This window comes from Pygocentrus nattereri, chromosome 8 (genome assembly GCF_015220715.1).
Source record: "Pygocentrus nattereri isolate fPygNat1 chromosome 8, fPygNat1.pri, whole genome shotgun sequence".
Taxonomy (NCBI): domain Eukaryota; kingdom Metazoa; phylum Chordata; class Actinopteri; order Characiformes; family Serrasalmidae; genus Pygocentrus; species Pygocentrus nattereri.
The window spans coordinates 46,909,313-46,921,848 of NC_051218.1; the positions used below are offsets into that span (position 1 = coordinate 46,909,313).

Consider the following 12,536-nt stretch of genomic DNA (forward strand, 5'->3'; position numbering starts at 1 on the left):
CCTTTACCAGTCATTGTCCCTATGTTCAGAGTCCCTACTCTAACCTCCACACTCCTGCCTTTCCTTCTCTCTCACTGCCTTCTAACCCGCCTTCCTCCTCTCCTCTTTGATGGTCTTCGACCTACAGTAGTCCAATTTCCACCGGCACCCTGCTGGTCAACAGCACTGGAGGCGGTCGTTGTTAACCCGGGCCTCGACCGATCCATCATATTCAATCATATTTGTGATCCGCATGATAGTTTTATGCCGAATGCCCTTCCTGACGCAACCCTCACCATTTATCCGGGCTTGGGACCGGCACCAGAAGTACACAACGTACACCCCTAATGGCTGGTTTGCCTCCATACACATTAAAATCATGAACTAAATACAGGTGATGGTGTTGGAGTACAAACACACCCAGGCATTAAAAGACCCGAAGTGTTTATTATGAACAACACGAGCACGTGACATCCACTACACTATAAATCAGAATTGCATAAACTTTTTTTCTTGGTTCACTAATTCGTTAAAATCGCTAATTCATATCTAGTAACAGATACTATTCCTGGTATAATCTTAACTTTGAGGTAAATCTAGTCGAGATCAGCTTGTGCGGATTAGTCCTACCGACTGAAGAGTTTTGTGCCCAAAGATTCCCATCATTCAGCAGTTACACTGGTCTGTTAATTCACTCATTTTGATTGATAAATATACATCTTTGTTAGGTGTTTTGTGTCAGAGCGGCTCTCGCGGTTAAGGTGAAGTTTTCTCATTCTCACCATGAAGTGTTGGGTTCAGGGTTTCTGTTCGGCCAACCAGGAGGCCGCTGACTGCACAGCAAACAGACCATCCATCCATCCATTCCATCCATCATCTTCCGCTTCTCCGGGGTTCGGGTTGCGGGGGCAGCATCCTAAGCAATGAGGCCCAGACCTCCCTTTCCCCAGCCACTTCCACTAGCTCTCCAAGGGGGATTCCGAGCTGGGCGATATAGTCACGTCAGTGTGTCCTGGGTCTTCCCCGGGGTCTCCTCCCAGGTGGACTTGCCTGTGACACCTCCCGAGGGAGGCGTCCAGGAGGCATCCTAACCAGATGCCCGAACCACCTCAGCTGGCTCCTCTCGACGTGGAGAAGCAGCGGCTCTACTCCGAGTCCCTCCCGGATGACTGAACTTCTCACCCTATCTCTAAGGGAGGGTCCAGACACCCTGCGGAGGAAACTCATTTCGGCCGCTTGCATTCGAGATCTCGTTCTTTCGGTCATTACCCAAAGCTCATGACCATATGTAACGACCACTGTTCGGTCATCAACCAGTCGGACACAAGGGCTCGCTTTCCACGCTGTTAATTCTGAAACGGATTTTACAGTGTATTAATCCTCTCTTGCCTTAGACGGCTGCAGACCTCGCAAGCGTCCATCTCAGAGCTCTCACTCGTCTGATGAGCTCATAGTATTTCTTCCCAAAAGAGCACTCCTCACATTACAATAGCATACATGTGATCGTATAGTTTGTTCATATCATACAAAATCCCAAAATCACAGAGAAAAGTGTTTTCTTTTTCCTCTTATGGCAAAACAAAGTGAACTTACTGCAGAACAAATACAAAACTAACGCTGCTTGGCGAGCATCAGCGAAATGCACTGCACATTTCAGGAGGGAACAGACTGGGGAGCACATACCTGAAATGGATTTTACAGGGTATTAATCCTCTCTTGCCTTAGACGGCTGCAGACCTCGCGAGCTGAGCATATGAATATAAAGTAAGACGGAATTAGAAGTTTTTATAATGGAACTTTGCTTCTGAGGGCGAATTTTAGCTGGCCATATAGCTAGCTACCGAGGCTCAGCTAGCTGGAGCACATGTCCGAGCAATAATTCAACAAAATAGCATCTCTAATCAAAACCACACTCTAAGATTACCACATGCTCATATAATGTGTTAGAACAATGTTTCAAAGTTTTTTCCTCTATATGAACTGAATTAAACTATATATTAATGAGGAACCACAGCAGTTACACACCGTCCATCTCAGAGCTCTCACTCGTCTGATGGAGGTACGGCAGCAGCTGAGGGACATAGTCTGCAGTGATGTCACAGCAAGAAAAGAATTTTTCTTTTTTTTCCTTTTTATATAAAAATATAAATAACTTTTTACAATTGTTTTTAACCCTTTTTACAAAGATGGAGTCATTTTGGTGAAACTCAATATTTTATCAACTGTTTAATTTCAACTCCATTACAGATAGGTGAGGGTGGGAACGTAGATGGACCAGTAAATTGAGAGCTTTGCCTTATGGCTCAGCTCTTTCTTTACCACAACAGACCGGTAAAGAGCCGGCATCACTGCTGACCCAGCACCAATCCGCCTGCCAATCTCCCGCTCCCTTGTACAATCACTCGTGAACAAGACCCCGAGATACTTAAACTCCTCCACTTGAGGCAAGAGCTCATCCCAGACCCAGAGAGGGCTCTCCGCCCTTTTCCACCTGAGAACCATGGTCTCGGATTTAGAGGTACTGATTCTCATCAGACCTTAAACTATTATTATAATTTTCAGAATTAATTAATTTTTCAGAAATGAGTAGGTAGCTTTATCCTTCATTCCTAACTGTGCAAAACCGTCTACACAGCACCAGAGACCTGTTTTAATGGTTACTAATCCATTAAACAAGGATGCATTTTTTAATTCAAGTTAACCAAATTAATTCAAGATTAAGCAGAACTTTAAAAAGCACTGCCAGTTCAATAGAAACCATTTATACAGTATTACTGGGAGGTTTGAGTTAAACCCACTCACTGCAGAAGTGTGGATCACTGGAAATTAGAGAGGAACTATAACTTTGACCTGAGATATTTTAGCTCCAACCTGCTATGCAATTACTTTGAGGCAAGTTTGCATGATTTTGTAAGTGAAGTCAACTAATTCAAGTTTACAGTGTATAACCTCTTTAACTATATTCAGGGTCATTAACACTGTAAACAGCTACAGTGGGCCAAAAAAGTATATAGTCAGCCGCTGATTGTGCAAGTTCTCCTACTTGAGACGAGAGACGTCTGTAATTTTCATCATAGACACACTTCAACTATGAGAGACAATATGAGAAAAAAATCCAGGAAATCTGTTTAAACCACTGCAATTCTTCTCCTTTAGTCTATTACTATGATCAAAATAAGCAGCAGATTATTTTTCATCTTTTCAGACCTGTTAATTTTACAGAGCACTCACAGTCCTTTAGTATTCAAATGAGGAAAAAAAATGATTACAGAACAAGAGGCTGATGTTGACCTCAATGACATCAGAGTGCTTCTAGTGCAGGATGAGTGTTGCATCAAATATAACCATAATGGCTATTTAAGCACTGGTTTTCACAGCTGTAAAAAACAGAAAGGACTAATATATAGTATGAGAGGACTATAATAAGTCTAATATACAGTAAAGATTCAAGAGTTTTATTGTCATGTGCACAGCAGAGCAGGCAGTTACACTGTACAATGATTGCTGATTTGCTGTTCCTCCATTCACCAAATCTAAACTTAAGATAATAAAAAATATCAGAATAACTCTAAAACACAGTAGTAAAAAGTAAAAGTGTACAGCATGTTCAAAGTTGAAATGAAATTACACGTACATGTGCAAATATTTAGAGCAGCTGTTCATAAAGTGCATCAAGTAACAGATGTAAACAGTAAACAATATTACTCTGCGCAGTAATAGATGTAAACAGTAAACAATATTACTCTGCGCAGTAATAGATGTAAACAGTGTTGTTCTAACAGCAGCAGTGCAGTGCAGGTAAGGTGCAGTTGTTGAGTGGAAGGTTAAACCAGGTCAGACTGGGAGGGGGAGAGGCAGTGAGTGAGGTGTTCACCAGCCTGATGGCCTGTGAATAGAAGCTGTTGGTCAGTCTTGTCGTCCTGGACTTTACACTCCTGTAACGTCTGCCTGAAGGTAGGAGTGTGAAGAGTCTGTGCTGGGGGTGTGCACTGTCCCTGGTGATGCTGTGGGCCCTCCTGATGACCCTGGTGTGATAAATGTCCTGTAGTGAGGGGGCGGCTGCTCCTGAGATGGACTGGGCAGTTTTGATCACACGCTGGAGAGCCTTCCTGTCCTGAGCAGTGCAGTTTCCATACCAGAACTTGATGGAGCTGGTAAGAACACTCTCAGTCGTGCTCCTGTAGAAGGTGCTGAGAATTTTGGCTGGAATGCCACATTTCCTCAGCCTTTTCAGAAAGTTCAGTCGCTGCTGGGACTGCCTGATGATGAGGTGTCTGTTGTGAGACCAAGTGAGATCCTCACTGATGTGGATGCTGAGGAATTTGAAGGTCTTCACCCTCTCCACCTCAGTCTCACCAACATACAGGGGTGTGTGAAGCTCCTGCTTCCTCCTTGGATCAACAATCATTTCCTTGGTCTTGACTGCATTCAAGGAGAGATTGTTGTTATGACACCAGGCCACCAGCTCAGCCACCTCCTTCCTGTACGCCGTCTCGTCCCCACCAGTGATCAGTCCAACGACTGTAGTGTCAGTCAAACTTGATGATGCTGGTGTTGTTCTGGGAGTCATAATTTAAGAGTGTGTATTCTGACATACGTGTCCTTGCCCTCCAGGTGTGTGAGGGCTGTGTGAAGGTCTGTGTTCACTGCGCCGTCTGTGGACCTGTTCCGTCGGTAACTGAAGAGGGTCTATAGTGTTCGGAATGGTCTCTTGGATGTGAGTCATGACTATTCTCTCGAAGCACTTCATCACGATTGGTGTGAGTGCAACAGGGCGAGAGTCATTTAGGCAGGTCACAATGCTTTTCTTTGGGAGGGGTAGACTTGAATGGTGGTGGACTTGAATCACAGTTAGACATAAAAAATATGCAAATATAGAAATAAAAGGCAGTGACCACTGAAATTATTCTACAAAAGACTATAAAAATGCTGCCAATATGTAAAAATTACACATCTGTAATGACTTTATATAGCAAGAACATGGTTTTTGAGTTGTTTGGTGAGACTGGAGTTAAGACCACGAATTCTCTGACCGTGTTGAAATGAACTCGTTAGGTGTGGATCCAACCGTGTGGTACACTAATCTGTGTACCACATAAACAGCTCCATAGAATTATTTAACATTTAAAAAAAAAAAAAAAAAAAAAAAAAAAAAAAAAGTAACCATCTCGACTTCAGACACAAACATTTGCATACGAACCCAAAGCACATATCCAGGCACTCTTTTCTGCTGTAGTAAAACGTGTAGAGACACAGTGTGTCCGATTAAATTTGGCATCATTACAGCCCTAATTAACATTATTCTTAAAATAATTACAGCGATATCGTTTTTTTTCTCCCACCCCTCGTCTTTACCGTGCTCCCTCTGCTGATGTCGGAGGCCCAGAGTGGCAGGTGAGAAATCAGAGCATTAAAAGGTCTCTCAGCATGAGACCAGTTAACAAGAAAGAGCTGGCCAGCCTTCAGACAAAGGCTTACATCCTGGAGTGGCCTTGTCATGAAAAGTTATTGCCAGATAACCACCAGAAGCAAAAACCCTGCCAGAGCACACAGGGAGCGATTCGGCTGCACTTCTGCATGACTAACTCCACAAAGCCAAAGGCAAAACTCTGAAAACATCAACACTCAGTGTAACACAAAACCTGATGCTAAAGAAAAATCGGGCATTTTCAAAAGTCAACGTCTGTATAACATCTGGCATAATCAGGAAACTCAAATCAGCTTAAAATGTAATAAGAAAATGTAAGAATTACAGTGTAAGGCATTCTTCATACAGAACAACTCAAAAGGTGCAAGTGGTGACAACACATTAAAAAAAAAACACTCAAACAGAAAACAACGCAAGTTTTATGTGATTTGTAGAGATCAGAGCTTCTAGAATTCTCAACCACTGGGCCACAAAGCTCCCTCTGGTGGCCCTCAGGCCTATTCAGAGGGGGAGCCAGCAGAAGGCTGGACATCATGCAGTAAAAACTAGTGGAGAGAGAACTTTTATTTCATATTTCTAAACAGTAAATGATGTTAACAGGAGCTCAGCACCAACAGTGCACAAAGCAGACTCGTCCGTTTTTCACTCCTTGCCTGGAAAAAATAAGTTTTCTCCACTGAAGCTCCAACTGCTCACTCAAGAGTTTGACTGTGTGTTGTGAAAAATGTTGCATAAATATTCAATTTAACTTGTCACCATTTCAGGTTTAAAACAAGCTAAACCCGTTCATTTTTTAGAAAAAAGTATAAAAATTATGGCCTTCATGCTTTCTAGTGATAAACAGGTGGACTTTAAGGTTGAGAATCATTGCTATATAAAAAAAAAATCAAAACAAGCAATTTAAGTAGAGAAATGTATTTTTATTTATGACGATGCACAAAGTGAGTTTCAGTCAGCAGTTTAACATGACAGCAGTTCTTTAAACAGTCCAGCGTCTGTCAGGCCTGTTTCTCTGCAGAAACAACAGAAAACAGCAACTCACTCCAGTCTTGATTGTCGTTCTTTAAGCAGCAGTCAAACTGAAATTTCAAAAATTCTCATTAACTTGGTTTTACAATGCAGAAGATTCCAAAAACAATGAAGAGATATTGTGCCCTGCGGGATTCACTGGAGTTACAGAGTGTTACAATGGAAAACCCATCTGGAAGTAACAGCTGCAGCGGATTCAGGGATATTTACAGCAATACTGAGCAAACGCACGTTTACACTGACCTGCATGCACAGATATTCAGCATGGCCTGTCCACGCGCCAGCGGCCAGTCAAGGTTCTGACTGCTGCTCAGTCTGACAACTTGCTCGACACGCACCCAGAGTGATCAGGGCTTTTGAAACAACAGCACACGTTAAAATATATAGACGTAAAATAATAAAAATAAAGAAAAAAGGGTAGAATTGAAAAAGCTGCTGGTATATTCGTTTTTATTTTTACACCTTATTGCATCATCCTGTAGCTGGACGATGAGCGAAACATCAAGTCTTTCTCAAATATTAGCTGATCAGTCGAGTGATGGTTAACACACCACTGGTCTCAGCAGCAGGAAGTAGCTCAGGGGTAAAACTCAGCCAGTGACGGGCAAGCCACAAGCCAGAGTTCACCAGACGAGATGAGAAAAGACGGAGCGAACGAGACAGAAACGGCCAGGCTAGACCGCTCTGCAGCCGAAACCGCTCCGGTAGGGCCCAAATAACAAACCCTTACACTGCTGAGCTGAAACCTTCATATGCTTCCTCATATGGTCAGCCAGAAAACCGCTTAGTCTCTAAATCCGTCACAGTGACATCACAGTTCGCCAAACACAATTACGCCACATTTTGGCTCTTGAGAACTCGTGTCCATTGGCTGTTCTGAAGGGTATAAATCAGTAGGAAAACACTCTTCCTGACATAAGGTTCCATAACCAATATGCTACATTACAGTACAGTAGACATGCTGAAGTTATGAGTCACGCGTGACGTGATATGTTCAGTTACTCAAATACAGTCGAAAACAAAGAGGGTGAGTTTTAAAAGCTTATATCCATCAGAGAGCTACATATTACATGGGTACATGTACACTGAGCAGTGGTTAGGAGCAGGAAAGGGAAACGGAGCTTAACGGACAGGTGAGAGCAGAGGTTGGTCACCGTGTGCTTTAGTAATAATAATAATAATCACTTCTGCCAAGAAAGCGTTAATCAAGGTCAAAGGGCATCAAGGTGCACAAGATATTTAAGATAGAACACAAACCCTGATCTACAAAAAAGGCTGATCAGCGCAGGGAAGGATCACCAAACCAACACACTGAAAACATGGTCATAGCAGCCCTTAGGCTGTAGGGGGAGCTGTAGCAGGTGGCGACAGAACAGTAAGAAATTACACAAAAACGCTGAGGAGATCTACGTCGCTGGGCCCCAAGAGGGAGAAGGGAAAAGTCTGCTGTCGCTCCGGAAAACAAAATAACACCCCAAGCTAAGCTCTACAGCAGGAGTTGGAAGACAGGCCATTTCCTCTCAGCCATCCCTCCCTTTCTCAGCTCACCTCGCCTTGCCTCGCCTCACCCTCCCCTGTAATGGAGTGGGGGAGGGGGAGGTGACCGCTCCCATCATCGTGTCTGTCCCCTCCTGACTTCCTGCTCGCTCAGGCTCGGCAGATCCTGGTTTCGGTAACAAACTTGTTCTCAAAGTGGTGGATTTTGAAGCACTCCTCCACCGAGCGCTTCTGGATGCCTGTGGTAGAGATCATCAAAGGCCATCAGAACCAGCAGGACCAATAAAAAATACATCACACTGAAAAGCTCATGTTCAACATACAGGGCTCACTTCTTACACAACTTACACTAGTTAGCACCAAAATACTGTGTCAGCTGTCCCGAAGTGAGAAGCAGCCGTCCGGGAGCTACAAGTCTGACGCTGCTAACAAAACCTAGAAATCAATAATCGCCACAATCTTCTGTAAATTCATCTCAAATACTCACTAGGAAGTTTTTGTTTTGTTGGGTTTTTTTTCTCTTCCAATTCACTGCAAGTCATAATATGTCTTAAGAGACAAAAGAAAAGCAGAATGGAGCGGGTGGAGAGGTTCTCTTGATGTATTTACAGAAAAAATGAGGCGACTTAACTTCTAGCGTTTGTTAGGAACGGGATCCTCGCAGCTTTGAAAAACAGGTTTTGGCAAATCAGCGCACGCACAAAATTTTATACAGTCTTGAACACTTCATAGCCCCTGAGATGAAAGGAAGATGTTAATCTAGCTTCTTAGATAAACTATAAACTCTACTATGCTGGAACAATAAATACCTCAGATGTCCAAGATTTTCAAAGAAAATATAAATATATTAAAATATTCCAGCAGAACAGCACCTACCGATAATCTCACTGCGACGCTGCATCTTGTACGTGGCTTTGCCCTCACACAGGTTGTAGATGTAGTAGCCCAAAGGGCCGAGGTCATCCACGCGTTCGGTCACCACCAGATCCTCATGCACCAAGTAAGACTTGTAAGAGCCGGACTGATCAGACACAAGGACAACAGGATCAGCATCACACAACTTTTCACACTTCTGATTTCTACATGAAAAACATTCCAGAATTACGTAACGCATATATGACAGATATTTTGCTGAGTATTATTTAGTCAAATCTGTTTTTGTCCACGACCCTGAGGGAGAAGCGGCTTAGAAAATGGATGGATGGATGATTTGTTTTTGTCCTGCAGCTTTATTCTTCCCCGTGATAAACCAATCAATCAATCACAGAAATCTTTTAACCTCAAAACCTTTGCAGCATAACCCAATAAACCCGTGTTCTGTGTACTGCACCACTTCCACACTTCTGCCTGCTGAAAGAGTGAAGTCCTACTGTAGCCACATAAGGAGGTTTATGAGCTCTGAGGCTCCACACATACCATGAGCTGCATAAACAGATCCATGAGGTCTTGAGGGGGCAGCACCACTGAGGTGTTGAGAGGGATCACGAAACACGTCCTCAGGGTGAGGTCCAGGTACGCGGTCATCTTCTGTTTATAGAGGACATACGGCGATGATTACAGTCAATACTGGCCGACTGTTTATACATTAAGGATTAACACTTTTTCTGTAATAAAGCACGAACGCGCTGATTACTGAACACATGATTAAAGAGCTCCACTCACGTTTAGAGGGAATAATAATAAGAAATCAACCATGCACTGATTTCAGACCTACAGCTTCTAAATCCGCCAAAACAAGTTTGTCATTTTCCTGAGAAGCTTGCAGTGTGCCTCCATTACTTGCTGTGTCAGTGTATTCCTTACTCTTTTAAAGTCATGCAGAATGTAGGCTGGGTCTCCTTCGCCAAAGCGAGGGGCGGGAACGTTAACGATAGCCACGTCGTCACGGATATCCACATCCTCATCAATGCGGGGCAAATAGTAAGGCTCTCTTGCCTCTACATCCATGGGCACATCAGCACTGTCCAGCTTGGTGAACTGCATGGAGCCGTGGTACAGTTTCTGTAAAGCAAATAAAGCGCCTTCACTAAAAGGTCTGGCCAAAATTGGAAGTGAAAAGAGGAAGCAGGATTTCAATGGAGTAACTTGTTCACAGGCCAATTGCTTTAGCTTTTTGGGAACGAAAGGGAAGATGAAACTGGGTTTGACTTTTTCCCTACTTTCCCTACAGCTCTGAAACCACAGGGTGAAGCACGTTAAACGACGGCGAATGAGCGGTTAGTTAATCACACTCATCTTAAAAAGGTCCTCGTTTTAAAACGTGTTGCCTCACAATATAAGATGTTTATGTAAATGAGACCTTTAGTAATATTTCACAGTGTTGGGGTGGGGGGGCGGGGGGTTTGTCAGCCTAGTCATTTTATATACAACAGGGGGCAGTAACTGCACAGCACTTCAAACTTACTTAGTCTGGACAGTTTAAAGGGGAATTCTAACCAATCTTCTTTGCAAATTTCAACCATAAACATGTAGCCAAAGTCAGAGTGGCCTGACCGGCTGAAACGTGCCGCTATAGTAAAACCTACGGAGACAGAATTATTCAGTGGACATCCAGCACTAAATGCCTCCAACACTGAGACACTGCCAGAGATAGATATTATATAGAATATTTAAAGCCACTGTAAAGAAACCCACTTCATATCAAACCACTCCGAATGGCTGTTTACATTACAATGACTGTATGGAAAAATAAATAAATTTAAAAATCGGTGGGATGTTTTCCTGATAATAATGTTTTCAGTGAACGCCAAACAATTCATTACTGAAACCATGTGTGCATTAAATACACACAAAATATTTTATATATATATATATATATATATATATATATATATATATATATATATATATATATACACACACACACACACACACACACACACACACACACACACACACATACATGCACGTGTGCGCTCCACTATCCATATAGTTTCACTTTGTAGTTCTACAGTTACAGACTGTAGTCCAGTCTTCAGACCAGCTGCCCATGCCCAGGTACCACCACCGGCCTTGGACTAGCTGCCCACCCTACATTGATGTTCTCATGGACTCCCAGTTATTCCTACTACTAATATTACTGCTATTAATATTAGTAGTATAATAACTCTGTAGGTAGTCTGACCAGAGGAGGACGGGTCCCCCTGGTGAGCCTGGTTCCTCCCAAGGTTTCTTCCTCAGCCCTGAGGGAGGTTCTCCTGGCCACTGTTGCCCCCCTGGCTTGCTCACCTGGGGGTTTTACATTCCTGTTAAAACTCTGTCTTTATGGGAATTCTGTGAAGCTGCTTTGTGATGACATGAGTTGTAAAAAGCACTACAAATAAATTTGATTTGGACACAGTGTTTAAAAACTCCAGCAACACTGCTGTGTCTGATCCACTCGTACCAGCACAACACGCACTAACACACCTCCACCACGTTAGTGCAGTGCTCTGTAGTAAGATTAAGTGGTCAACAGATCCACGATGTAGTACTTAGTTATTTGCTGTATCAGGAATGCGGACATTTGTTATCTTGACCGCCAGGTCTTCACGTGCAGGGGTCGTGTGTATTTAGCTCATCCCACTGGCAGGTCACATTTTGTGGTGCACGTAAAAACACGCATCATGCGGGACAGTCCTACAAAATCAATCGATGACCCAACAGGACCAAAGCGGGCAGATGACCAGACGTACCTTGGGGGTGAAGTAGCGGTAGACGCAGGCGCCGCCAACAATGAGGCCGGATAAGATGAAGGCCAGGCCCAGCAGGGTGAGCAGGCAGCGGCCTGTGGAGCTCTCGCTGCCGTACACGGAGCCCGTCTCTGGGTCCTGCGCGGTAAAACACGGACAGATAAACAGACACTGCCGTTAAAGCGGCTGCAGGTCGGCAGAAACGGCTCTGACCAACAAGACGGCCAAGAGCTTATGTCAGAACTCTAACCCAGTCAGGGTGAGAGCGCGGGCCGAACCGCGGCGGAGCTGCTGGGCAGGTTCGGTCTGGACAGCCGCAGCGCTTTAAAATGGATGACCGAGAGCAGCAGCGCGGCTCGGCCGGTCACCGCCGCGGCGCTCGGACACCGTCCTCTCCGACCCCGAGCAGCCGCGAGCGTCTCACATTCTGAACCGTGAGATAAAGTAATTGTGCTTGAATACTGGACCCGTCCGGGTTCGGTCCGTTCACAGCAGCTGAGCCTCACCTTCTCGGACACCAGCGCCTTCTGCGCCAGCGCGGAGTTAAAGGCGATCTTCACCATGACGGAGCGGCTCGGGGCAGAAACGAGCGGCGGGGTTTCAGACCAGAAACGGCGCAGCGCGGAGAGTGACGCACTTCTGTTCGCAATTCCGTGCAATAGACTTCCGGGTCGTGTTCGGTATGTTAGGAACGGGACGCGTCTAATCCGAGAAGGAGAACTCGCCCTCGGTCACTTCCCCTAACCTCAAACTATAACCCCTAAGCCCTGCCCCTTAACTACAATCCCTAACTATAACCCCTAAGCCCTTCCCCTTAACTACAATCCCTAACTATAACCCCTAACCCCTGCCCCTTAACTACAATCCCTAACTATAACCCCTAACCCCTGCCCCTTAACTAAAACCCCTAACTATAACCCCTAACCCCTGCC

At 44.3% G+C, this 12,536-nt stretch overlaps 1 protein-coding gene across 4 annotated transcripts; it reads right to left on the reverse strand.

The window, feature by feature from the left end:
• Positions 1-6,306: 6,306 nt before the first annotated feature.
• LOC108443114 (integral membrane protein 2A) lies at positions 6,307-12,272 on the reverse strand. 4 transcript variants are annotated; one of them, XR_005130605.1, is made up of 8 exons: positions 12,111-12,272; positions 11,608-11,742; positions 9,737-9,934; positions 9,350-9,460; positions 8,810-8,954; positions 7,985-8,172; positions 6,680-6,789; positions 6,307-6,486 (listed from the first exon to the last, which is right to left on the reverse strand). XR_005130605.1 is itself a non-coding variant. In XM_017723542.2 (6 exons), exons 1-6 carry the CDS (start codon positions 12,165-12,167, stop codon positions 8,084-8,086), a joined length of 735 nt encoding a protein of 244 aa, XP_017579031.1. In that variant the 5' UTR covers positions 12,168-12,272; the 3' UTR covers positions 6,307-8,083. The 4 variants fall into 4 exon arrangements, 1 of the variants encoding a protein (XP_017579031.1); XR_001859111.2 differs by having other exon boundaries at positions 6,307-6,789; XR_001859112.2 differs by having other exon boundaries at positions 6,680-8,172.
• Positions 12,273-12,536: the final 264 nt, after the last annotated feature.